This window comes from Amblyraja radiata, chromosome 10, assembly GCF_010909765.2.
Source record: "Amblyraja radiata isolate CabotCenter1 chromosome 10, sAmbRad1.1.pri, whole genome shotgun sequence".
NCBI classification, from domain to species: domain Eukaryota; kingdom Metazoa; phylum Chordata; class Chondrichthyes; order Rajiformes; family Rajidae; genus Amblyraja; species Amblyraja radiata.
Window position 1 is genome coordinate 24702015 of NC_045965.1, and position 26367 is coordinate 24728381.

Consider the following 26367-nt stretch of genomic DNA (forward strand, 5'->3'; position numbering starts at 1 on the left):
ATCTGCACAATTCACTTTGGAAAAAGTAAATGGACAATCTTTATACTCTCAATGACTTGGCCACAACACCCACGCATGCTTGGAAGTACAACAGAGACAGTTATAAACTCCAGCAATGCACTTTTGAGCGTCTGTTTTAAATCTGACAACTGTACCAGAGTTAGATACTCCAACCAAGTTCCTTGTGTTTCAGAATGGCCCCACTTATTTACACCTTGTAAGGAGTTGGGCTGTGAGCATCTTTTCAATCAAGGCTAATACCAAGCAAATATCTTGAATTATTTTTTATAATTTAAAAATGTAATGAACTTTCAAACTAAATTGTTCAATATTCCAAAAATCTCACAGATTGGACTGTGATCTTGGCCACCCCTCCCAAGAAGATTGTGTGCCACAGAGCTGTGCAGAAATTGAAATGCCTCTCTTGGGGTGTGGAGAGGGGGGGTCCAATTGCACCTAGGTTTATTTAGGTTCGCAAGTTTAATAAGCTTGTAACCAAAAGGAAGAACAATATAAAGATAGCCAAGGCAAAAATTGAAAAGTGGATTTTGTACACTAGAATAAGTATCCACAGAATCTTTCACAGATACACACAAAATGCTGGAGTAACTCAGTGGGACACGCAGTATCTTTGGAGAAAAGGAATAGGTGAAGTTTCGGGTCGGGACCCTTCTCCAGAGATGTTGCCTGACCTGCTGAGTTACTGCAGCATTTTGTGTGTATCCCGTTGATGACTGGTGCTCAGCTTTCGCCGGCACCGAGGCGGTTAACTGACAGCCACTAGATAAGGCGAGAGGTGCAGCTGACGGTCCCTTCTTCTCTGCGCTGACTGTAGGCCTGGGGCCGCCACCGCTCCTGGCCATCAGTCCACGGCACCCTGGACATCTCCGGCCACCCCCGGACACGGATGGGACACTCGGGAGGGGACGGGAACGGTCCAGTAGCAATTCAACAACGCTTGCACCACCAGAGACCCGGGTTCTATCCTGATTGCAGATGAAACGCAGGTCTGTATACATACAGCAGCTCAGCTGCCGAGAATGTTTATCTCGTGACCTATGACCTGGGCATGCGCTGTTGAAATACTGAACTCGTTTTTTAAAAGAAGAATCCTGACAACTTTGACCTTTCCCAGCAAAGCACAGAGGTCATTTTTCGGACATGCATCTCATTAAGATGTCTGCTACAATCAGTGATCAGTAGACTTGGTTTTAGAACGGCCATACAACCATTTTAAAATTGTAGCAATCCAGTAGCTCACCAAGCTTCTCCCCACTGCAAATATTAAAAGGAGTGCATTCTGCATCTCAAATTCATGCCATGACGAAGAGACAGCACTGTAATCGATTACATTACAACAAAGTAAACGCACATGCTCCTAGCTCTGGCTCAATAGCTGACTTCATCTTAATTTTTTCCTGAACTAACTTTACATCCCCCGAGAAAGAAAGATGAAAACTAGAAAGAAACAAGGAAAGAAATGTGTTATAAAGTTTTCAACCATCCACTGGCCTGATAGTATTCACTGATATTTTAAATTAACATGAATATTTAGGTTGCCTCCTACAGGGTCACTTTTGCTCTTGGACCTGTGGTTTCAAATGAAGGGAGAAACTTGTGCAGAAAATGGATTTTTGTCCAAATGCTGTCTCCATGAATAACTGATACCAGGTTGTACCTCCTTTGAACTGGAGCATATTCCATACAAAACCTGCAAGCTGTTCAGCTAGCAGGAGTACTGAAGCTCCATTTGGTGCTTATAAACCATCACTGTTCTATCAGCAAAGCCAGCTTTGTAGAGGTTGTTAATAACAGTTAGGCCAGAGGCATCTTTCCTCCAATTGTGGTGCCCTGCATAATGTCTGGGACGAAGACCCATCATTTATTGATTACTCCACAATTTGAGATTTGTAATAGAAAAAAAAATCACATGTGGTTAAAGCACACATTGTCAGATTTTAATAAAGGCCATTTTTATACATTTTGGTTTCACCATGTAGAAATTACAGCAGTGTTTATACATTGTGCCCCCATTTCAGGACACCATAATGTTTGGGACACAGCAATGTCATGTAAATGAAAGTAGTCATATTTAGTATTTTGTTGCATATCCTTTGAATGCAATGACTACTTGAAGTCTGCGCTTCATGGACATCACCAGTTGCTGGGGTCTCCTCTGGTGATGCTCTGCCAGGCCTGTATGGCAGCCATCGTTAGCTTATGCTTGTTTTGGGGGCTAGTCCCCTTCAGTTTTCTCTTCATCATATAAAAGGCATGCTCAATTGCGTTCAAATCGGGTGATTGACTTGGCCACACAAGAATTGCCCATTTTTTAAGATTTGAACAACTCCTTATTTGCTTTAACAGTATGTTTGGGATCATTGTCTTGCTGTAGAATGAACCGCCGGCCAATGAGTTTTGAGGCACTTGTTTGAACTTGAGCAGATAGGATGTGTCGAAACACTTCAGAATTCATTATGGTACTACCATCAGCAGTTGTATCATCAATGAAGATAAATGAGCCAGTACCTTCAGCAGCCATATATGCCCAGACCATAACACCCCCACCACTGTGTTTCACAGATGAGGTGATATGCTTTGGATCTTGGGCAGTTCCCTCTCTCTGCCCAGCTCGGTCTGTGGACTTCGGGAGCCGTGGTCTCCGGTAGGAAGCGGCCGATTCGGAAACTCCAAGCCGCTGAGAGTGTTCTTCCGACACCGGAGTACCATCATCCGGCAAGAGGGCCTGAAACATCGGGCCGTCCGTAGCGGCGACTGCGGAGGCCTCAATAGGCCCCGACCATGGGTGAACAAGAGGAAGAGGATTGAACTTTTATTGCCTTCCCTCAGTGGGAAACGTTGATTCCGCTGTGGGGGATGTTGTATGTTTAATTTTATAGTGTTGTGTTTATCTTATTTGTGTGCTGCATGGTAACTCAAATTTCACTGCACCAATTGGTGTATGTGACAATAAATGTCAAGAAAATAAATAAAAATAAGTTGACAAGTTGACTCCTCATATGGATCCCTAACATGAACCAAGTGGGAATTCAGTGTTCTTGTACAGCCAGTGGTCATGCTACTACTGAGTTATTCTTTTGAAAAAGAGACACAAAATGCTGAAGTAACTCAGTGGGACAGACAGCATTTCTGGAAAGGAGGAATGGCCGCCGTTTTGGGTCGAGATCCGTCTTTGGACTGAGTCCGGGGGGGGGGGGGAAACGGGGAGGAAACTAGGGTATAAAGAGAATGTATGGCGTGAAAACAACAGATTAAAGCAGATGATAATCAAGGAAATATAGAATGGTTCATTGTTGGATGATGGGGAGGCGAAAACGAGGCATACAAACTGTAAAATTAATCAGGAGGACAGTGAACTAGGGTGGGAGAGGAAAGGAGAGGGAAAGCAAGGGTCACTTGAAGTTAGAGAAATCAATATTCCTACCGCTGGGTTGCAAGCTGTGACCAATATGAGGTGCAGTGCCTCCAATTTGTATTTAGACTCGCTTTGACAGTGGAGGAGGCCTAGGACAGAAAGAAGTCCACACCTGGAACAGCAGATACAGTAGATGTTGGAGGAAGTGCAAGTGAACCTCTGCTTTCCTGAAAGGACTGTTGGGGTCCTTGGACAGAGACTTGGACATGTATTAAATAAAAACAGAAAATCCTTATTTTGTCAAAAATATTTTCCTTTCCCGAGCCCAGGGACACAAAGACTATTGCTGAAGTCAGTAATCTCAAATCAGAAAGAAAACATGGCTGCCTCCAGGGCAACTCAGGAACACAGAGATGGAGTCAAAGGTGTTCAAAAGGACTACCCACTCTAGATGGATTAGTTCATTTCCCATTCCCACCTTCTCTTCAGATCGTAAAAGAAGCAACATAGATGGGCTCTCAAGTCCAGATGAGATAAGTTCTACCATATCTCTAAACACCAATACGCCAGCCAGAAATGATTGTGTTCAGTGCACATTTTTGTTTCAAATATGTCATTAGATTCAGGGGACTCCAGCAAATTCTAGTGTTCAAGATACCTTTCACACTTACTTCACCCACAGAAAACCAAGGTATTTTGAAATAGCATTCCCAAGTATTCTCACAGAACTGCTTGTAAACAAGAGAAAGAAGCATTAATTTTATGACAGTACATTCAAAACCACTGCCAAGATTCAGCCCAAGGCAAACTTGTATTTCTCACACTCGGGAGGATGAGAATTTATGTAAAATGCAGGACTATAATAACATGCAAATGATGGCACTTAAATTCACATATAATCGCAGCAGTGGGAAATTGTCAAGTTGGAAAGTGTCCCCCTTTCAACTTTTTATCAGCAATCATCAAGCTGAATATCAGTAACAAAAGAATATCCATCTGCAATGATGTTCTTTAAATCATGTGAGAAAAACTGGAAATCCAAGCTAAAGGAGGGGGTGGCCATTAAGCCCATTGTTTGAGTTAGAAAAAAGCATAATCGTTCTTTCTAGTTTTTGCTTTGTATCCTTGCCGCTCATGAATAAATAATTGTGTTAAGAGTGACGGGTTATCATCTATCTTAAATGTGTAAAACAATATTGTGTTTTTAATTACAAGACGTACACAAAAAGGACCAAGCTTCTGAAGTTATGCATTTGAAAGGTCTCCTGCGCCACGTTTCCCAAGCACAGAACACACACACGCACGCACACACAATTCTCCAGATCTGAAAAACTCAAGTCAGTTTATCTTTGAAAATCACAAAAACTGCAGTTGCCGGAAATGTTAAATAGAAATGCTACACTCGTCAGCTCAGGTCAGTGGGAAAATAGTTAAGATTTCAGAGTCAAAAAAAACCTTTCAAGGGTCTTCAACCTGAAAATTTACTTCCGCTTCAGTTTAACTTTGACCCAGATATGCCAAATGTTCCAGAGACAGCCTCGGCAGTAACATCCCATTCCAATGAGAAGCACCACAATTTAAAGGTATCAATATTTGGTTTAAAAAATAGCTCGTATCAGTACAACAATTTTCAAGGCTGAAAGACAGAAAAGCTACAGCCAATTCAATGATATTTCTGGTTGACTGCAACATTTGGAGTGAAATATTCGTATTCTCTGAGGCAAAGTTGCCATGTGCTGCTGGTTACAAAGAAAAGCTGTGAAAGTAAAAACGTTTTGCCTGTGTTTCCAAGGTGGACACGTATGGTAACACACTTCAACAACATGGCTATTAAATACAGAATTGAATTGAATACATTTTATTAGCCAAATATGTATACATGCAAGGAATCTGCCTTGGTGCTTCCCTCGCAAGTAACACAATATACAATTAAAAATAAAACGTTATAACTTAAACATGTGAAGAGTGAAATAAAATACCAGAGTTGCAGCCAACAACCTTCTCGGCTGATCGAAAGATGCGCTGCAAACTCCGGATGTCATGCTTGGTGGCTGAGCCAAACCAGACCATGATGGAGAAGGTGAGGACAGACTCTATGATGGCAGTATAAAACTGGACCATCATTGCCTGTGGCAGATTGTGTTTCCTCAGCTGCCACATGAAGTACACCCTCTGTTGGTCCTTTTTGACTGTGGAGTCGATGGTGGCCTCCCATGTAAGGTCCCTGGAGATTATGGTTCCAAGGAACTTAAATGACTCCACAGATGTGACTGTGGTGTTGTTGATGGTGAGTGGGGGGAGGGGAGGGGGAGCTCTCCTAAAGTCTCCAATCAATTCCACCATCTTAAGAGCATTGAGCTCCAGATTGTTGCGATGGCACCAGGATGCCAGCAGTGTCACTTCTTGTATGTAGGCAGATTGCTCAACATCCTGGATCAACCCCATCAGGATTGTGTTGTCTGCAAACTTGAGAAGCTTGGCAGAGGGGTCTGTGAAGGTGCAGTTGTTGGTATAGAGAGAGTAAAGGAAAGGGGAGAGTATGCAGCCTTGCGGTGCTCATATGTTGAGGGTCTGCGGGTCCGAGATGTGCTTCCTGTCTGTCAGGAAGTTGATCCACTGACAAAGGGGTTCAGGCACAGTCAACTGGGAGAGTTTGGAGTAGTAGCTCTGGCACAATGATAAATGCAGAGCTAAAATCCACAAACATTGGGTTATCTAAAATGCAAGGAAGAACAATAACATATTCCCACCAGAACAAAATGGTTAAATCCATGTCAAAGAGCCAGAGGTTTGTAGACAAATCCATAGAAATTTGTGCCGTGCCTGGCCGCTATGATTGGATTAAATGACGGAGGTTTCTTAGCATGATCTCATAGCGCAATGTTAGATCTTTAACATTTCAATGGGTTTAGCATTTCAATTAAAGACTAATGAAGCAGCCTCGGTGATGCAGTGGAATGTCAGCACTATTCTGTGCACGATTCTCCACAGTGGAACACTCTTCCATTACTAAGCAGAACTTTCACTTATGTCATACAATGTAGAGGTATACAAATTCATAATTCCAAATCCCAATTTAAAAGAGAAAAACGCCAGGGTTACACCTGTGATGAAATGGTGCAACAAAGAAAAATTACTTAATTGAAATTTTAAAATTGAAGCTCGTTGTTGGTAGCAATGGCATATTGGAACGAGGAACACTGAAGCTTTTAAGTAAACCTCAGTGGGGAAAAGGAGGAAGAAACGAAGGGGAAAAGGAGGAGGAAACAAGTCCATGATAGTGCTCTTTCATTATGGTGCCTTACTAGATTTGATTTAACGGACAAACAGGACTAAAAATTCTTAAAGTATCACCCTTTAAATAAACAAAATAAATATATATTTTCTTCTAGCATGCAAGTTACAGGTTGTGCAATACATTGGAAAATATTTTATCTAATTTGCATTGATTTTTCTTACTGAACTGGTGTAGGTGTGGCCCTCGCAGGTGGAGGGACTGTCCAGTGTCTATCCTCCACACCCAGAGAGGCTCCGTGCATGTGCAGGAGTGAGGTTTCATGTTTTGTCTGGTGGCCACTCTGGGTTAGGCCGTTGAATTGCTCCGGGCCAGCGGATGGGCTTGCACCAACGCTGCTCCCATCAGCTGCTAGCAAGGTGATGCCAGCTCCAGCTCCTCTTCTCGCCACTTGTAGAGCACTTTCTGTGCTATCATGATGCACATGCACTTGGCGATCAGGTAACCCTTGGGGCACTGGCATCATGCCCTTTCAGCCACATATCGAAGTCGTGGTTCCAACAGCAGGAGCAATTGTGCGCCCGGGGAGACTTGGCCACTCTGTTGCCATCTCTGGTTTTAAGCTGCTAGACACTGAATGCTGGTGGTGGCCAGACTCGGGGTTAGGGCTTTGAGCTGTTCCGGGCCAATGGATGGTTGCTCTTCCACTTGCAGAGAGAACTTTGAGTTTGAAGCAGGCGCCAGGCTGGAAAAAAGATTTGCCAATAAAGGAAGACTTTGCCAGCTGCGACTACGAAAACCCTGCACAGGGTAATCTCACACCATAACTCTGCTGGGGATGCCAAAGCTCCAGTGGGGGAATCCAGTCGATTCACGTCTCTTTTTTAACTTGAATGGTGAATGGAATAAGGGAGTTAAATAGAACCTATCAGAATTGCATACCTATTTATGCTATACTATAATGACCCCGTATAGCAGAGTTTTATTTTGTGTTTCATTTTCTAGGAATGTATCTAGAGCATGAATTTAGGCATTATTGTATTTCACTTGAAAATTATAATTCACATTTCCACTAGGAATCACTAACAAAGGGAATTGTGACAATGCAAACCAAAATAATAAAAAGTCACCTTCCATCTAAGCATATTCATATACTTATTCCTCCACCTGCCTGCTCAATAGATTTCTTGCTTTTCGTTCTTTATTTAAGACACTCACAGTTTCTCCAGCAATTGACTGGTGCTCTTGGCTCGGAAGGAATCTTTCACATCAAGGTCTCGGATCTTGCGAGCCAATTCTCGAACTTCTCTGCTCAGCTTATTGTATCTGTTAAAACAGAAGGAGTGAAAGCCCTTAATTTTCACCCCAAAATATTTAATTCTGCCTTTTCTTTCAACAAAACACAAAATCAAATACAATAGAGCGTTTTGGATGTGACAAGAAAAAGATGCTCAAAGGCATCAGTAAACCACATTTGTCGGAAATAGTTCAACCCTTATTGTGGAGAATTCACAAAGTCTACAATGGGGATTCTGCAACCCAACTTTTCATCCTCTCAAGTTATGTTGGAATTTTGTCCGCCTTTCCATCATTTTGTAAATTGTCCTTGCACAATGGACAAGGTTACCATGGGACACAGCATATAAAGACAGAAAGGTACAGCACAGGGACAGACCCTTTGGCCCAATGTCCACTCTGAACATGACACCAAGTTAAATAATCTCATCTACCTACATGCGATCCATATCCCTCCATATCCATGTGCCTATACAAGAGCCTGTCATTCCTGTGTCCATCACTACTTCTGTCAGCACATTCCAGGCACTCACCACACTGCCTAAATAAAATTGCCCTGTACATCTTTTTAAACTTTGTTGACTTCACTTTAAAGCTATGCCTCTTGTTTTTGATGTTTCGAACCTGGGACCAAGGTTCCAACTATCCACCCTATCTAGACCTCTCATAATTTATATACTTTGATTAGGTCTCTGCTCAGACATCAATGCTCCAGAGAAAACAATCCAAGTTTGTCCAAGCTTTCCTTATACCAAATATCTTCTAATCCAGGTAGCATTTTGGTAAACCTCTTCTGCACCCTCACCAAAGACAGATGGGTTGGGAAATTGCAACCTAACGTGGTCCGCCCTGTTTCGATGAATGCAATCAACCCAGCGTGCACAATCAAATAAGATCAAATAGAACAAGTTGTCCTACTGAACAAGCACGCCATACGCAAGAAGGCCAAAGACAGTTGTAGATTTGCATCACACTAAATTCAAGTTGGAAAGGCAAGGAAGAATACACAAAGTAGACACATGCAAATGTATTCTTAAACTATTTAACAGATTAAAAGCATCTTTTGTACACTTTTCTTAAACTTGCAGTCTCAAAGTGGGATCGCATCGCTCAGCAACCATAAGATCCAAGTATCAAATCATCAAACCAGCTGGTTCGACATTCAGTGCAAACCAGATCTTCATAAAGAACACCAAACTAACCTGACCTAGAGGGTCTGAGCTATAGGCAGAGGTTGAGTAGACTGGGACTCTATTCCTTGGAGTGCAGGAGGATGAGGGGTGATTTTTTTTTTGATTTTTTTTTTAATATATTTTTTTATTAAAGGTAATCAATTACAATGCTTCAAACAACTTTATATCAAATTAATTCAATTTGCATTAAGTAAAACACTAGTAATACTTATCTACTATTTTTTTAGAAATAATGATAGAGAAAAAATAGAACAGTTATAAATCATTAAGAGAGTGATTAAATAATAATTTGATTATATATAAGAAAGAAAAGAGAAACGAAAAAAAAAAAAAAAAAAAAAAGTTTTTAGTAACCACAATATGTATTATTAATAACACTACTACAAGTGATAGTATCAATAAAGACATATATGTAATTCCAATATAAAAATGAATTATTCTCACCAAATCCCGCAGGGTGCACGTCGAGCTGTGTTGCCAAGAACAGCTACTTCTCTAAATACTGTATATATGGAGACCATATCTGTTCAAAAGAATTATACTTGTCCAATAGGACAAATCTAATTCTTTCCAGATGTAACGTCTCCATCATCTCTGTTGCCCACATTTTGGTTGTGGGGGATAATGTTCCCTTCCAAAATTTCAATATGATTTTTTTTCCAATTATTAAACAGTAATCAAAGAAATTTCTTTGATTTACTGTAAGTGATAGATGTAAATCCGGAATTCCAAATATTATTAGCTTTGGGTTAGGGTCCAATTTAACTTTGATAACTTCAGAAATAACTTTAAAGATTTCTGTCCAGTAATAATTCAATTTAGGACATGTAACGAAACTATGTATTAAATTTGCCTCTGCTTTCTTGCACTTATCACAAATAGCGGAGAGATTCGGAAAAATACTATTTAATTTAGTTTTCGAATAATGTAACCTATATAATACTTTAAATTGTATCAGTATATGTCTGGCGTTTAATGAACACCGGTGTATTCGTTGTAGACTTTCTTCCCAGTTTTCTTTTGTTATAGCCAATCCCATTTCATTTTCCCATGCTTGACGATATACTTCCGTTATTGGATTCTCCTTATCCAAAATGATGTTATATATATAAGCTATTAATTTTTCTGTATTTGGATATAAATTAAACAGTTCATCTAACAATCCTGCTTCTTTATTTTTATAATCTTGTGTATTGGATTTAATATAATCTCTAATTTGTAAATACCTAAATAAATGTTGTGGAGACAATCCATAAATATCTTGTAACTCCTGGAATAAAAGAAATTTTCCTTTTCTATACAGGTGTTCTATCCTTGTAATTCCTAAATCATCCCATTGTTTAAACCCCCCATCTAATATAGCAGGTTTAAACGATGGATTATTCATAATTGGTAATCTAAATGAGAGATTATCCAAGTGTAGAGTCTTAACTATTTGTTTCCAAATACGTCTATTATTATATATTATTAGGTTGTCTTTATAATATTTTTTTTGTACTTCCGTTGGTGCAAAAATTATCGAACCTACATTGAAAGGTAGACAGTCCTCCTTTTCTATATTTAACCATGTCGGTTCATGATCCATATTTACCCACCAGAAATTCATATTCTTAATCTGAACAGCCCAAAAATAATATAAAAAGTTTGGAAGTGCTAATCCTCCATTTATCTTAGCTTTGCATAGATGTTTTTTATTTATTCTGTGATTTTTATAATCCCAAATAAAGCTATTGACAATATTATCAATTTTTTAAAAAAAAGTTTTCGGAAGAAAAAAAGGAATAGCCTGAAACAAATATAACAACTGCGGTAGAAATACCATCTTTATGGCACTTATTCTACCAATCATGGATATAGGCAGTGTTTTCCAATATAAAATATTTTTTCTAAGTTTATCTAATAGTTGAGGATAGTTGGATTTTATTAATGAGTTATGAGTTTTAGTTACGTTAATCCCTAAATATTTAAGTTTGTCTGTAACTACTTTTAATGGGTATTGTTGTAATGTATTAAGATTTATTCCTGTTATTGGCATAATCTCGCTTTTATCCCAATTAATCCTATACCCAGAAAATGCACCAAACTTAGTTATAATGTTTAGCAGGTTGGGAATACTAATTTCCGGTTTTGTAATATAAATCAAAACATCATCTGCATATAAAGAAATTTTATTAATTGTTGTATCAGTATTATAGCCATATATTTCAGGTTCAGATCTAATTTTTTCCGCCAATGGTTCTATCACCAATGCGAACAATAAGGGTGATAACGGACATCCCTGTCTGCATCCCCTAGAGAGTTTGAATTTGGCTGATAAAATTTGGTTAGTCAAAATTCTTGCCATAGGATTCGAGTATAAAATTCTTACCCATTTACAAAATCTATCCCCCAATTGAAACTTTTCCATTATATTAAATAAATACATCCATTCCACCTGATCAAACGCTTTTTCTGCATCTAGTGATATAACCGCTAGTTCCGTATCTCGTATTCTTTTTGAATATATAATATTAAACAAACGTCTGAGATTATGGGATGAGTAACGTTTTGGGATAAAACCTGTTTGATCATAATGTATTAATTTAGAGATCACTAAACTTAATCTCCTAGATAAGACCTTAGTTAATATTTTTTGGTCTGTATTTAAAAGGGCAATCGCTCTATATGATCCAGGATCTTCCAAATCCTTATCTACTTTAGGGATGAGTGTAATTGTGGATTCATTTAAAGATTCTGGTAATTTTCCTTGGTCATATGCATATCTATACATTATTTGTAATCTTGGGGAAATCAGATCTTGAAATTTTTTATAAAATTCTGCACTCAGGCCATCTGGGCCCGCTGCTTTTCCGTTCTTTAGCGAACTAATTGATTCTATAATATCTTTTACTGTTATTTCAGCATTTAACAATTCTCTACCTTCCTGATCTAAGCTATTGATTTGACATTCTTGTAAAAATATTTCCATACTATCTGTTTGTCCTGTTAGTTTTGACGAATAAAGATTTTTATAATATTGTAAAAATCTATCATTAATATCTTTTGGAGTAATTAATATATTTCCATACTCAGATCTAATTCCGTGTATCATCTTCTCATCTTCTAATTTTCTAAGCTGTCGTGCTAGTAATTTTTGTGGCTTATCTCCAAATTCAAAATACACTTGCTTAGTTTGTTGAAAAAGTTTAATCACTTGATTAGAATATATTTTATTTAATCTATATTTTACTGATGCAATTTTATTACTTAACTCTTTGGAAGGCTGTTTTATATTTTCATTATCTAGACGTTTTATCTCATTTTCTAAATTTTGTTCTATTTTTCGATTTTCTTTATTGAGATGTGCTTGTGCGGATATTATTGCGCCACGCATGAATGCCTTAAATGTGTCCCAAAATAGTGATGGAGAAGTTTCAGGATTATCATTAGTTTCAAAAAATAATTTAATCTGATCCATCACATATTTACAACAGTCATTGTCCTTTAATATCTGAGGGTTAAATCTCCAGGTAGTAGTTTTATTAGATATATCTTTTAATTTTATCTTAAATGTTAATGGCGCATGATCCGAGATGATAATATTATGATATTTTGCATCATACGTAAAAGGAAGTAATTTAGAATCTATTAAAAATAATCTATCCTCGAATAGGTTCCATGTACGGGCGAGAAAAAAGAATATTCTCGCCCGGATGGATTATCTAACCTCCAGATGTCTTTAATATTAGATGTATTAATAAAAGCATTTATGAATTTACTTGATTTCGAGGCAGCTTTCCTTTTTGCGGATGATCTATCTAGATAATTATCTAAAGTACAATTTAAATCACCTCCAATTATTAAATTGTGTTGAGTGGATATAGGAATATTATTAAATATTTTCTTAAAAAATAATGGATTATCAAAATTAGGGGCATATATATTCATTAAAATTACCTTTTTTGAATATAATTCCCCTGTAATTATTACATATCTGCCTTCTTTATCCTCTATAATAGAACTTTGTATGAAAGGTATACCTTTGCGAATAATTATTGCAACTCCTCTAGATTTATGAATAAATGTAGAATGATACACCTTAGAAATCCATTTAGCTGTTAATCTATGTTGAGCATCTTTTTTAAGATGAGTCTCTTGAAGGAAAATGACATCTGTCTTCAATCTGTTCAACTGAGCTAACACCTTTCCCCTTTTAATTGGTTCATTAATTCCTTTTACATTCCAACTGCAGAAGGTTACTCCATCACCCCCAGTCTTCACCTTTATATCATGCATTTTACTATTAGGGCGGCTTATTTTGGAGTAGCCTTCTTGACTCACCCAGCTCCCCGTTGCACCCGGACATCAATCCAATGAGAATTTCTTTCCACCTTAATCCACATCTATGTCTTCTTAAACTAAATACACAATATCCTTCACATCTACATTCAAATAATATATAATATAATATCAATAAAAAACAAAAACAATAAGAAATATCAATAATAAAAAAAAAGTAAAGGGTGTTAATAGGGTGCTCAGAAAAAAAAGAAACTACACTTGTATAGTGTGTAGTATGTGAAAGTGAAAGCCACACTAACGTGGCCATTAATCTAAAGACTTCCGTTTTTTTAATAAAAAAAAGATGTTGATTATACCAGCTCCTATCTCAAATGCTATATATATTGGGGTGGGGTACTAACTTTATATACTTAGTACTTAGTAATTATTTCTATTATTCATATTACTATTTGCTAATTACTAATATCAATTGTATTTAATACTATAATATGTAATACTATTATCATGGAATAATTAAATATTTTCTAATAATTAATACAGAACTACTACTAAATGCCCATTATTCCACTTCCTTCTAAGTGAGTATTTCATAACCACAGGTCGATGATAAAAGTTCAGTCCTCTCCTTCTCCCTCGGGTTCTTCCTCCGCATCTTCTCTCTCTTCATCTTCTGGCTTCTGCTGTATGCCTCGGGCGAATTTCAATGCTTCAGTATGCTTAACGAAACGATATTCCTTGTCATCATAAGTTACTCTCAGTATTGCTGGGTACATCAAGCCATATCTCAGATTCTTAGTATTCTGTACATTCCTCAGGATACCTTTTGTTTCTTTAAATAGTGCTCTTTTCTTGGCCACTTCTGCTGGGAAGTCTCTAAAAATACTGATGTTGTCTCCCTCGTATTTCAGGTTTCTCTTTTTTATTATAATCTTCATCATGTCTTCGAAGACATGGTCAAAGGCCACTTTTACAATCATTTGTCTGGGCGATGAACCTATCCCAGGGGCCCGTCTTAGAGCCCTATGTGCACGGCTCAACAGGGGTTCATGATCCAAATTCAAAATATCCATTAAAAGTTTAGCAACAAATTTTCGAGGATCTTGACTCCCCTCACGACCTTCGCTCAGACCAACTATACACAAATTTTTACGGCGTTGGCGTCCCTCCAGATCAATACATTTCTCGTTTGTTTTATGTAATAATTCTAAGAGGCGTTTGTTCTCGGCACGGAGTTTTTCGGTCTCCTTAGTATTCACTTCAGCAATTTTAGTTAGCTCTTTAATTGCTTCGCCTTGTTGGTCTAGCGAAATTATAGTAGGATCTATCTTGTCATCCAGCTTTCTTTCCATCCCAGCAGCTATTTCCTTTACATCCTCAATTTGAGTTTGTAACTCGGCATTAGCCTTTTCCTTCCACTCATCCATCATACTTTTTACCGTCGTTATAACTTGTTTTATTAAGTCTTCTTTATCTTCTTTATTTTTCTCGTGAGACACCAGCATATCCGCTTTTAAACTTTTTATCTCCTCCATATACTCCTTCCTCTGCTTCTTTATCTCCTCCATATACTCCTTCCTCTGCTTCTTTATCTCACCTAGAATGGTAGTCTTAAGTTCCTCCATTTCAGCTTTCCTCTGTGAGATATCTTCTTGAGAAGCAGCAGTTGCACCCGAGCTGAGGCCAGTTTCTTTTCTCGTAGCTTTTTTTCCAGCGGTGGGGGTGGGGGAGCGCTGGGTCATAATTTCTTCTTAAATCGCGCGCCTGATGACGTCACGCACCTTTTAAACGCTGCCGGAGCCGTTCACAATCGATCTCCTGTGGTAAGTGCGTTTGTTTGACCCTTTTACCCCCGTTTTAAATCCAGTTTTTTTCGGAGCTGTAATGGCGCGATTCCACTCACATCGTGGCGCCAACCGGAAGTCGGATGAGGGGTGATTTTATTGAGATGTTTGAAATCATCAGAGGAATGGATTAGGTAGATGCACAGCCTCTTGCCCATAGTAGGTGAATCAAGAACCAGAGGGCAGAGGTTTATGGTGAAGGGGAAAAGATTTAATAGGAATCTGAGTAACCTTTTCACACAAAGGCTGGTGGTGTATGGAACAAGCTGCCAAGAGGAGGTAATTGAGGCAGGGACTATCCTAACATTTAAGAAACAGCAAGACATATATATGGATTGGACAGATTTGGAGGGATATGGACCAAATGCCGGCAGGTGGAACTAGTGCAGATGAGACATGTTGGCTGGTGTGGGCAAGCTGGGCCAAAGGGCCTGTTTCCACACTGCAGCACTCTATAAACCTGCACATCGTTGGAGCGTGGGAAGAAACCGGAGAAAACTCATGGTCATGGAGAGAACGTACAAACTCCATACAGACAGCAGGTGTAATCAGGTCGCTGGCGCTGTAAGGCAGCAACTCTACTGCTACATCACTGTGCTGCCCACTGTGCCACCTGTGTGGTTATTCTGGGATTTTTTAGCTTGGTTTAGAATTGTCCATGCTGGCTTTGCCAAAGTAAGCCAGCAGCAACCAGCTGAGCGATTTAATACATAAAGGAGCATTCAAGTCATTATTCAGATTGCAAATTTGTTAGATTGGGAAAGGCCAATTCAGAAGCTCAATACACACCAACCATACCCTCATAATTTCAAGGAGCAGAATTAGGCCTTTCGGCCCATCAAGTCTTCCTTGCCATTCTATCATGGCTGATCTATCTTTCCTAATCTATCAACCCCATTCTCCTGCATTTCTTGTCATAACCCAACACCCTTACTAATCAAGAATCTGTCACTCTACCTTAAAAATATTAATTGACCTTCTACCCCTTATGAGCAACCAGAGCAATCAAATGTCACAGTTACATCAGCCTCCAGCACTGAAAGGAACTGAAGCACCTAAGAATTATTAAAAATCACTGGGGATCAAGGTAGCATTTTTAAAATACAGCCTTTCACAAAAGCAGATGACATCCAGCACACAAGCCTTTTCCCCTACATGCACGAGACGAGACCATGCATAAAAACATACGAGATGCATTAAATTTGAACCCACTGCCCCTTATTTAAATAGTTGCACATAACTTCAGCTCACAACAAGAGTACCTGATTTATTTCAACAGATTCAAATTCGGGTCAGGTAACAAATCAATTCTATTTCCTCCATACTAAAGATAGACACAAAATGCTGGAGTATCTCAGAAGATCAGGCAGCCCCTCTGGACTAAAGAAATAGGTTGACTTCTTCAGACTCCAGGCCACAACACCCCCCGTCCCCCCTCCCCTCACCCACCTCTTTCAGTCTGAAAGATGGTTCCAACCCATGACATCAACCTATTCCTTTTATCCACAGATGCTGCCTGACCTGCTGAGTTACTCCAGTATTTTGTGTCTATTTCCTACATATCTTACTTATAATTTTCCAGAACAAAGATGTTGACCTTGCATCCATAACTTTAGGTCATCTAATACCCAATGCATAATGCAGCCATGGTACAGAGATAGTGAAGGAAGTGAATAAACGTGCCTGCGTCTCTAAATCTACTGGTGAAATAACTCCCAAATGCTAAAGGGTTGGAGATTACAAAACTTAGACCCAGCAATGAAGGAACGGGAATATATTTTAAGAAAGGGTGGAACATGACTTAAGAGGAAAAACTAGAGATAGGGTTCCTGTTTCTGCTTACCTTCTTGGAGTGGTGGTTCTGGAGATGGTGCCAGAGTATCCTAATTGAAGAATTCCAGCACATTTCAGACCCAATATATGGATATTGAAGGAAGTGAATAAACCTGCAGAAGTGTGGATATGACTAGTCACATCAGTTCTTATCATAGTGTCAGAGAGATGCAGCACAGGGTCTGCGTGCATGCGCACGCACACACAAGCATTGAACCGGTCGTCGGAACTGAGACATTGGACCACAACTAGCTGTGCCAAAGTGCTAGCCTTGTGTCCTAGATGGAATGGGGTTTTGACAACACACCCACCAAGTAGAAACTGTATTCCATTTTAAATATTGCTTATGCAATATAATTCGTGAAAATGCATTAAAACAGCACTCATTTGAGAAAATACACTGTTCAAAATGCTTTTGCAGCCAGTTTGTTCTGGGCTTATCTAAAGCAGCATAGATTCAAACTTTTTGCATCAGAAAAAATAAACGTGATCACATAGTTGCAGATCAAGGACGAGGTGACCCTCTTGTTGAAAGCAATCGTTGCCTAATATGGCTGTAGAACATATTATCAGCTTCCTATCAACCAGAGCCAAATACCATTCAAGGCAAAGACTTACAGTTTGAGTTGTTTTGAATTGAATTGAACATTGTACAAAAACAAAATATCTATATCTAACCTTTGAAGGAAGGTTATTAAAATGAACAAACTGAAAATTACTGGTCCAAAATACTGGATACATTTTGCACTGATGTCCTGGATCCAAGATGATTGGCCTCTAATGATCAATCTTTTGTGCCTGGCCCAACTGAACCCCCAATGCCAGAGACACAGGTTCAGTCCTGACCTCGGATGCTGTCTGTGCGCTTCCTTCTACATCCCAAAGATGTACAGGCTTGCAGGTTAATTGGCCCCTGTAAATTGATCCTCGTGTGCAGACCAAAATGGGATAACATAGAACTAGTGTGAATGATGGTCGACGTGGAGTCAGTGAGTCAAAGGGCCCGTTTCCATGCTGTATCTTTTAATTCAATTCAAGTGGAGTAACCTTGGAATACTTGGCATGACTATTCAGTATAAAGTAAGCTACCTCCTCACAATAATAATAAGGAATGGAAGTATGATCAAACAGCTTTTGTAAGTTATGATTGGGACAGAAAATGTAGGATAAAATGTGTTTGCAGAGCAAGGACAACAGACACAGGGAACAGCTGTGATAGAGTGTAGACCAAAATTGCTAACATTTCCTTTAAAAAAAGATGAAAGCAAAACTGAAAGAGCAAATAAAGAATGTTTATCTGAAATTATTAAATGCCACATTAAGCTTTGATAGACTCAGAGAGAAGTCAAGATGCTATTCCTCATTTTCCTTCAAACATTGTTGGTGGGACACCAAAGACAGAAGGGACAGTGGAAACAAGAAGAATTGTAAGTACTGCATTGTGAGACGTGCAAGTGAATTGCTGCTTCATTTCAAATGACTTCTTGGGTTCCCACACACTACATTCTCAGCCCGACCCCTCTGTCGTCAGTCTCCATCAATACTCCAATGTCACTCAAGGTATGCTCGAGGAACAGCACCTTATCGCTCATGTGGCTGAAAATCGCTGTCCTCAGGGCATAATATTGAAAGTAACAATTTTAGCAAACCACCTTCTTCCTCCTCATCCTGACAGATGTGCTGTAACTGTTTCAATTTGTTTCTTTTTGCTCTCAAGTTTCTAACTACAGGTGCACAACCTTTTATCCGAAGATCCAAATAACGAAAACCTCCGAATAGCGGACATTTTTTCGGTCCTTGAAGAAAGGTCCTTGAAAACGTTCACCGAGGGCGGCCCGCAGAGGTGACAGCGAAACCTCCGGTCGGTCCTCGAAGAAAGGGGAACTAAATCCCCATTCATAAAAGAGAAGGTGAGGGTATATTGCGCGGGAGGGTTAATAATTGACATTATGCTGCTGCCTGCCCGCTGAGTTAAAAAGTTCCCACGGTAGACTCACGATACACAGTGTATCGTGAGTCTTGCGTGGAAACTTTTTAACTCAGCGGGCAGGCAGCAGCAGATTGTCGCTGCCTTCAGTTTCACCCACCTACACCCCTCTGCTTCCCGGCCATGTGTGTGACCCCTTCCCTCCCCTCTCCAGCTCCCCGCCCATTGCACCGGCGCGGGGGCTATGCACTGTCTTCATGTCGGCGATGCTAGCAGGACAGTGCCATTCACCGGAGACGTCAGGACCAACGGGACACCGACCCCCAGGCCCACTGCAAGCACGGAGATCCCAGAGACCCACAGCCAGCAGCAGCCCAGCCCCGTTCCAACTCCAGAGGAAAACTGCAAACTGGCCGGAGACATCAGGACCACCAGAAGCCGCTCCCCGATGGGCCGCTACGGCGACAAGTGGCAGTTCGCCCACAGCCCCCTCATCGGGACACCGACCCCCAGCCCATTGCAAGCACGGAGATTCCAGATCAGCAACTCCAGCCCAGCCCCGCTCCAGCTCCAGAGGAACACGCTCCCCGTATGGGCAGAAGCTGATGGTGTGCAAGGTACGTCTTGTTCTTGGGGTCGCGCAGCTCGGGCTGTGGGCGAACTGCCACTTGTCGCCGTAGCGGCCCATCGGGGAGCGGATTCCTCTGGAGTTGGAGGGGGAGGGGGGTATTGTGCTGTTTGATCGCCCCCTGCTATCCCAGGGACAGGGAGACAGGACGTTCACCGAGGGCGGCCCGCAGAGGTGACAGCGGAACCTCCGGTCGGTCCTCGAAGAAAGGGGAACTAAATCCCCTTCGTAAAAGAGAAGGTGAGGATACATTGCGCGGGATAGTAGGAATCCCAAGACAAAGTTGAGTGAGCGTTCACCGAGGGTGGCCCGCAGAGGTGACAGCGGAACCTCCGGTCGGTCCTGGAAGAAAGGGGAACTAAATCCCCTTCGTAAAAGAGAAGTGGAGGGTATATTGCCCGGGAGGGTATATTGCCTACCTGGAAGAAACCGGACATTTTTCCCAGGATGTCGTCTGCACACCAAAGCTCGCCAAAGCTCACGTTTGGCGCCAAACGCACGTCGCCTCTGCTGCACACGGATATAAGAGTGTGAAAATGTCGCCTTAGGCCGCCTAAGGGCATGTAGCCCCGCTAGGGTGACATGAGTGCGAGAGGTGATTCAATGCTGCGGTCACATTTATAAATTCAGGAATTCATTCAACACACTGCATTTCATACAGACATTTATTCTGCAAGAAAAAAACTACATTGAAGACTCAAACTCGCGACCGAGTTTACTGCCGGGATCAAGGCGCAAACTCGCGACCTTGCGGATATGAGCCGAGCACTCTACCACTGAGCCAGCCATTAAAATCTACGCTAAAAAAAATCCATTCCGAAGACCGACAAATTCCGAATTACGAAAAGTGTCTGGTCCCAAGGCTTTCGGATAAAAGGTTGTGCACCTGTACTAGGTTTTTAGAGTAATTGTTACCGTGACAGCTTTGATCTGTGCCCCATCACAGACATTACCTGTTCTTTTTAGCCCTCTGCCTACCTACAACTTAAAACATGCTTACTTTCTCACCTTTTCCATTTGTAATGAAGGGTCATTTAAATCAAATGCCGACTACTTCCTCACCACTCTGATGCTGCTTGACCTGCTAAAGCATTGAAGCAGCATTTTTTGTCTGTTTATTTATTATACTCTTTATTGTTATTTTTCTTATTTTATTGGTATTTTTTTTCTTATTGATTGATTGTGTTGTGATGTGTTTAAGTTGTTTATTTAACATCAACCTGCCAAAGGGACTAAAGATGGAAATTAGCTACTGGCTATAATCTTGCATATTTACATGCAAATGTTTATTAATATACATTGTCCCTGTTTAAAAAAAACCAAATAAACAAAAGTGCAACTTTGACGCTGCAGATTTCAGCAACTGCAGTTTTTGCTGCAATCTGGAAAACCTTCTCTGAACTGCTTCTAATGCATAAACATAACACCTTAAATGAGATCAATTTTGCTCTAGGTGTGGTATCTCCATTGTCCAATAAAACCAAAGTATAAGCTCACTACATTTATACTCAAATAGTAACATTAACTTTCCAAATTTCTTGTCATACCTACTAGCATTACTAACCTTTTGTGAAACAACTACCCCAATCTCTTGCCATTCATATAGTTTACTTTCCCTGCCAAAATAGACAAATACACACTTTCCTAAACCACACTCCATTTGCTAGCTCTTTGACTATTCATATAACTCATCTGTATCCCTTTGAAGCAGACAAGACCAACAATCATATAGGAATTCCCCACCCTCTGCAGGTCTCCTTACAAGTTCCACCCATTCGGCCTTCAAACCACAGTAATGATCATTCTGGATTAAGAGGTCTCAATCATGGGACACCCGTTACTGCAGCAGTGCATGTATTAGTGACTAACTGCTGTAATCTCAAATATAATGAGGTAGGCAATAATGCTGACTTGGACAGCACACCAGAATCTACAAAGTAGGGCAAAATAAATGCACTGCCACAAATGACAATGCTTTTCCCTAGTGTGCTTAATTACACAGTTGCATCTCCAAGGCATGGTTATTCCGATGCACCAAATGCCTTCTTTGTATAAGAGTGAAGAACCTTATACCTTAATCGTGTCTTTACCCGATGTCCATAAAGCATATTTCGTCAAAAGATACAAATAAATCATCATAAGATGAAGTTGTTCCACATCCCTAGCTATCTGGCGGCACAGAAAACACTGTACAGCATTTGGCCAAGGTGGTCAGTTGAGGTCCAAAAGAAAACCTAATATATTCCTGGTCTGTACAACCCAGTTCTTCGCTAGGCAAACTGCAGCTCTTCAATGCTTTTTACACATTTTCAATGCCCAGGTTGACAGACAACTGCCCAAAGGTTCACCTGTATCTCCTCCAACCTCAAAATCTGGACTACACGTCTTCCCACCCTGCCCCCTGTAAAGACTCCATCCCCTACTCCCAATTCCTCCGCCTACGCCGCATCTGTTCCCAGGATGAGACATTTCATACCAGGGCATCGGAAATGTCCTCGTTCTTCAGGGAACGGGGATTCCCCTCCACCACCATAGATGAGGCTCACACCAGGGTCTCATCCATACCCCGTAACACTGCTCTCTCTCCCCATCCCCGCACACGCAACAAGGGCAGAGTCCCTCTGGTCCTCACCTTTCACCCCACCAGCCGGCAAATACAACACATAATTCTCCGCCATTTCCGCCACCTCCAACGTGACCCCACCACTCGCTACATCTTCCCATCTCCCCCCATGTCTGCCTTCCGCAAAGACCGCTCCCTCCGCAACTCCCTCGTCAATTCTTCCCTTCCCTCCCGCACCACCCCCTCCCCGGGCACTTTCCGTTGCAACCGCAAGAGATGCAACACCTGTCCCTTCACCTCCCCCCGCGACTCCATTCAAGGTCCCAAGCAGTCGTTCCAGGTGCGACAAAGGTTCACCTGTATCTCCTCCAACCTCAGCAATAACCTACCTGAACTCCCGGTGGCTCAGCACTTCAACTCCCCCTCCCATTCCCAATCCGACCTCTCTGTCCTGGGTCTCCTCCATTGCCAGAGTGAGCAATAGCGGAAATTGGAGGAACAGCACCTCATATTCCGTCTGGGGACCTTGCGTCCTTATGGCATTAACATTGAATTCTCCCAATTTTGCTAGCCCTTGCTGTCTCCTCCCCTTCCTTAACCCTCTAGCTGTCTCCTCCCACCCTCCCGCCCTCGGGCTCCTCCTCCTCCTCCCCTTTTCCTTCTTTCTCCCCCCCCCACCCCCCATCAGTCTGAAGAAGGGTTTCGGCCCGAAACGTCGCCTATTTCCTTCGCTCCATAGATGCTGCTACACCCGCTGAGTTTCCCCAGCAATTTTGTGTGCCCAAATGTAATGCAATTTAGCATGATAATAATGCTTCATAGCTTGACACCAAACCTTGCTAATATTGATAAATACTGAATGAAGACATAGTATAGAGTACATAGCAATACTTGCCCGTGGGTATATCCCACTGTTAAATCTGCAGAATTGTTGAACTGCTCAAAGTACAATCACTTTCTTTTCTCGGCTCAATGCATCATCCTAAACTTGAATCTAAAAATGATAAATCATGATAAGCAGACAATGCCACTACACCCCAACTCCAGATTCAGGGACAGTTTCTTCCCAGCTGTCATCAGACAACTGAACCATCCTACCAACAACCAGAGAATGGTCCTGAGCTAGTATCTACCTCATTGGACTACCTGTGATCAGACTACTAGACTTTATCTTGCATTTGTACAGTGGATAACGAATAACCATTATTCCCTTGATAATGCATCTGTACACTGTGGATGGTTCGATTGTAATCATGTTTCGTCTTTCTGCTGACTGGCTAGTATTCAACAAAAGCTTTTCACGTGACAATAAACTAAATAAGCTCGACGTGAGGAATGGAAACGTGAAGCTACTCCGCCTATCGTGTCTGGTCCACCATTCAATAAGATCACGGCTGATCTTTTAGCTTGAAACCAGTTATGGTAAATGGTAGAAATGTAAAGTAGATATTGATGGTAGGCATGAATATGGTGAGCCAGAGGCCTGTTCCTGCGCTACATGACCAGTTTTTTCCCCCACACTAACCCCTTCTCTCTTGATTTGCTTTAATATATAAAGCCTATTTATCTGTCTTGAATATACAGATATATCACAGAATTCCTAGGCAGATTGGAAAGATTCACTACACTCTGAATGGAGAAATTCCCTCTTTAGACTGGAGATACCGTACAGAACCGCACCTACCACCAATCACCCCGTACTAACACTATCCGACATACCAGGGAAAATTCATACCTTTTAAAAAAAAAAAAAAAAGCCAATTAACCTACAAACCTTTTGAGTGTGGGAGGAAACCAGAGAAAACCCATGTTGTCAATGGGAGAACATGCAAACTCTGTATAGATAGCAAACCCATAGTCAGTCTCTGATGCTATAAGGCAGCAACTCTACCGCTACTCCACTGTGCCCAAAATACCAACCCCCTTGTTTTGAGAACAAGACTCACATTACAGATAGATTTGCAAAAAGGTACAATAATTTATCCTTATCATCTTCCCGTCAGCTACCAATGTACCATTCTACATTTGCTTATCATCAGCCACTTTGTTCTGTTGTTTTCATACCTCATCCGTATCGCTAGACCCTCTCTTCTCTGACTGTCTGAAGAAGGGTCTCGACCCGATACATCACCCATTCCTTCTCTCCAGAGATGCTGCCTGTCCCGCTGAGTTACTCCAGCATTTTGTGTATAACTCTCACACGCACGCTTTCACACTCTCACTCACACACACTATCTCTCTCTCTCACTCCCTCTCACACACTCCCTCTCACACTCTCTCACACACACCCTCTCTCTCTCACACACACCCTCTCTTACACTCTCTCTCACACACACTCTCTCACACACACTCTCTCACACACACTCTCTCTCACACACTCTCTCACACACACTCTCTCTCACACTCACTCTCTCTTACACACACTCTCTCTCTGTGTCTCACACACTCTGTGTCTCTCCATCCTTCTCCTTCCCTCCCTCTCCCACACCCTCTGTCCCCCTGGCCATGGCCCCAGTTGGAGGCCGCGGGCGTTAAGATGCGGATACCCAGCCGTGGGCCGGCCGGGCGGCGGCGGACTCACACGGTGTAGTCCTCCCTGCGCTGGATGCGGTATCGCCGCAGCACCTTCACTTCGCTCAGGTTGCCATCCGCCTGCCACGAGATGAAGTCCACCTTCTTCAACAGCTTCTGCTCGTGGAACCGCAGCTTGCGCACCATGGTTGCGGGTCCTGTGCGGGCGAGGGAGGGCAGGTGGCCGGCGCACTGCCTGCACTCCCCGCAGCGCTGCCGATAGGGCGCTTTCCGCAGCTGCCCGCGCCGCGCCTGCAGCCCGGGAGGACCCAGCCCCACGTGTAAATCAGCGCCGCACTGCGCTGCTTCTGCGTCGCCAACGTACCCGTGAAGTCCATCGTTTTAAGGAGACACAACTCCTTAAAGCAAAACGCTTGAGGAACTCAGGGGCAGTGGCTCTGGAGGGAAATGACAGTGGCATTTCTGCTCAGGAACCTTCTTCACACCATTCCTTCCATAGATCCCGCCTGACCCGCTGAATTCCTCCAGCGCCTTTTTTTGTTGTTGCTCCAGATCCCAGCGTCTGCAATTATTTAAGTTCCGTAAAATCGAGTCGTAGAGAGATTTTAAACTTTGGCTATTCTGTGTATCAGTAGAGCAAACTTTGCATCAGGGTTGGCGGGGCGAATCGCTGTTTAGTGGGGAAGCAAGAAATTGCGGACGTCTGAAGAAAGGTCCCGACCCGAAATGCCTGTTAATTTCCCTCCATAAATGCTGCCCGACCCGCTGAGTTCCTCCAGCACTTTGTGTTTTGCTTTTGAATCATCGTTTACCTGCTTCATACTTGTGGATTGACATGTGGTTGTTACATGTGGCGTGCCTGATGAAGAAGGTCACGTTGAATGATGTTTGATGCTTATCGCTGTCGATGTCCATCTTCAGTCAGTGCCCACTATTGCAGATCATATAAATACAGTGGCAAATATTGGAAGAATGTTGTAAATCAATAATGATACATTTGTCCATTTGAAAGCATGACTCGAGGCTCCGCGATAGGCATAAGGGCTTCTATTCCCAACCTCACCTTTATGGGTTTGTTTTCACCTGCAGAGTTAGAACATCAGCTGAGTCATTTTGGGATTAATATTTTTTCATTGCATTGCCTCACCAAATGAACCAACTGAAGGCCCTTGGTACTAGAATTTAGAATTAGAAAATAAGATAGAGAAACAGGAGTGGTCTAATTAGCCTCTTCTGCTCCATGATTGAATAAGATCATGGATGGACACAAAAAGCTGGAGTAACTTAGTGGGTCAGACAGCATCTCTGGAGAAAAAGAATAAATGAAATTTTGGGTCGAGACCCTTCTTCAGATCATCGTTGGTTGTTTCCTTCAGTGTGATTTACTGCGCTAACCCCATATCCCTTGATTCCCTTAGTAATCTATCTGAACATGAATATATTCAATGAATGAGCCACCACAGCCCTTGAGTAAAGTGGATCAATTTTACAGCGTATCACTGTGACACTTGCTAAAATTACAGCAGGGATCATGTATTTTCTTGCTACAATGGTCAAATGTCCTTGTCCTCCATAAATCTAAGAAACAATTTGATTCTGGTAACAAATTAATATAAATAAATGTTTGCTATCTAAAACTTCTCAAGCAGTTACCAAACTTTT

General features: G+C 41.4%; 1 protein-coding gene across 1 annotated transcript in view; it reads right to left on the reverse strand.

The window, feature by feature from the left end:
- The window catches only part of imp3 (IMP U3 small nucleolar ribonucleoprotein 3), a 151862-nt gene extending 126914 nt beyond the window's left edge, over positions 1-24948 (reverse strand). The window contains exons 1-2 of the mRNA XM_033028366.1: positions 24755-24948; positions 7830-7937 (exon numbers count right to left, since the gene is read on the reverse strand). Of these exons, the coding sequence (XP_032884257.1) occupies positions 7830-7937; positions 24755-24891 (245 nt within the window). The 5' untranslated portion in view covers positions 24892-24948. The remainder of the gene's footprint in view (positions 1-7829; positions 7938-24754) is intronic.
- Positions 24949-26367: the final 1419 nt, after the last annotated feature.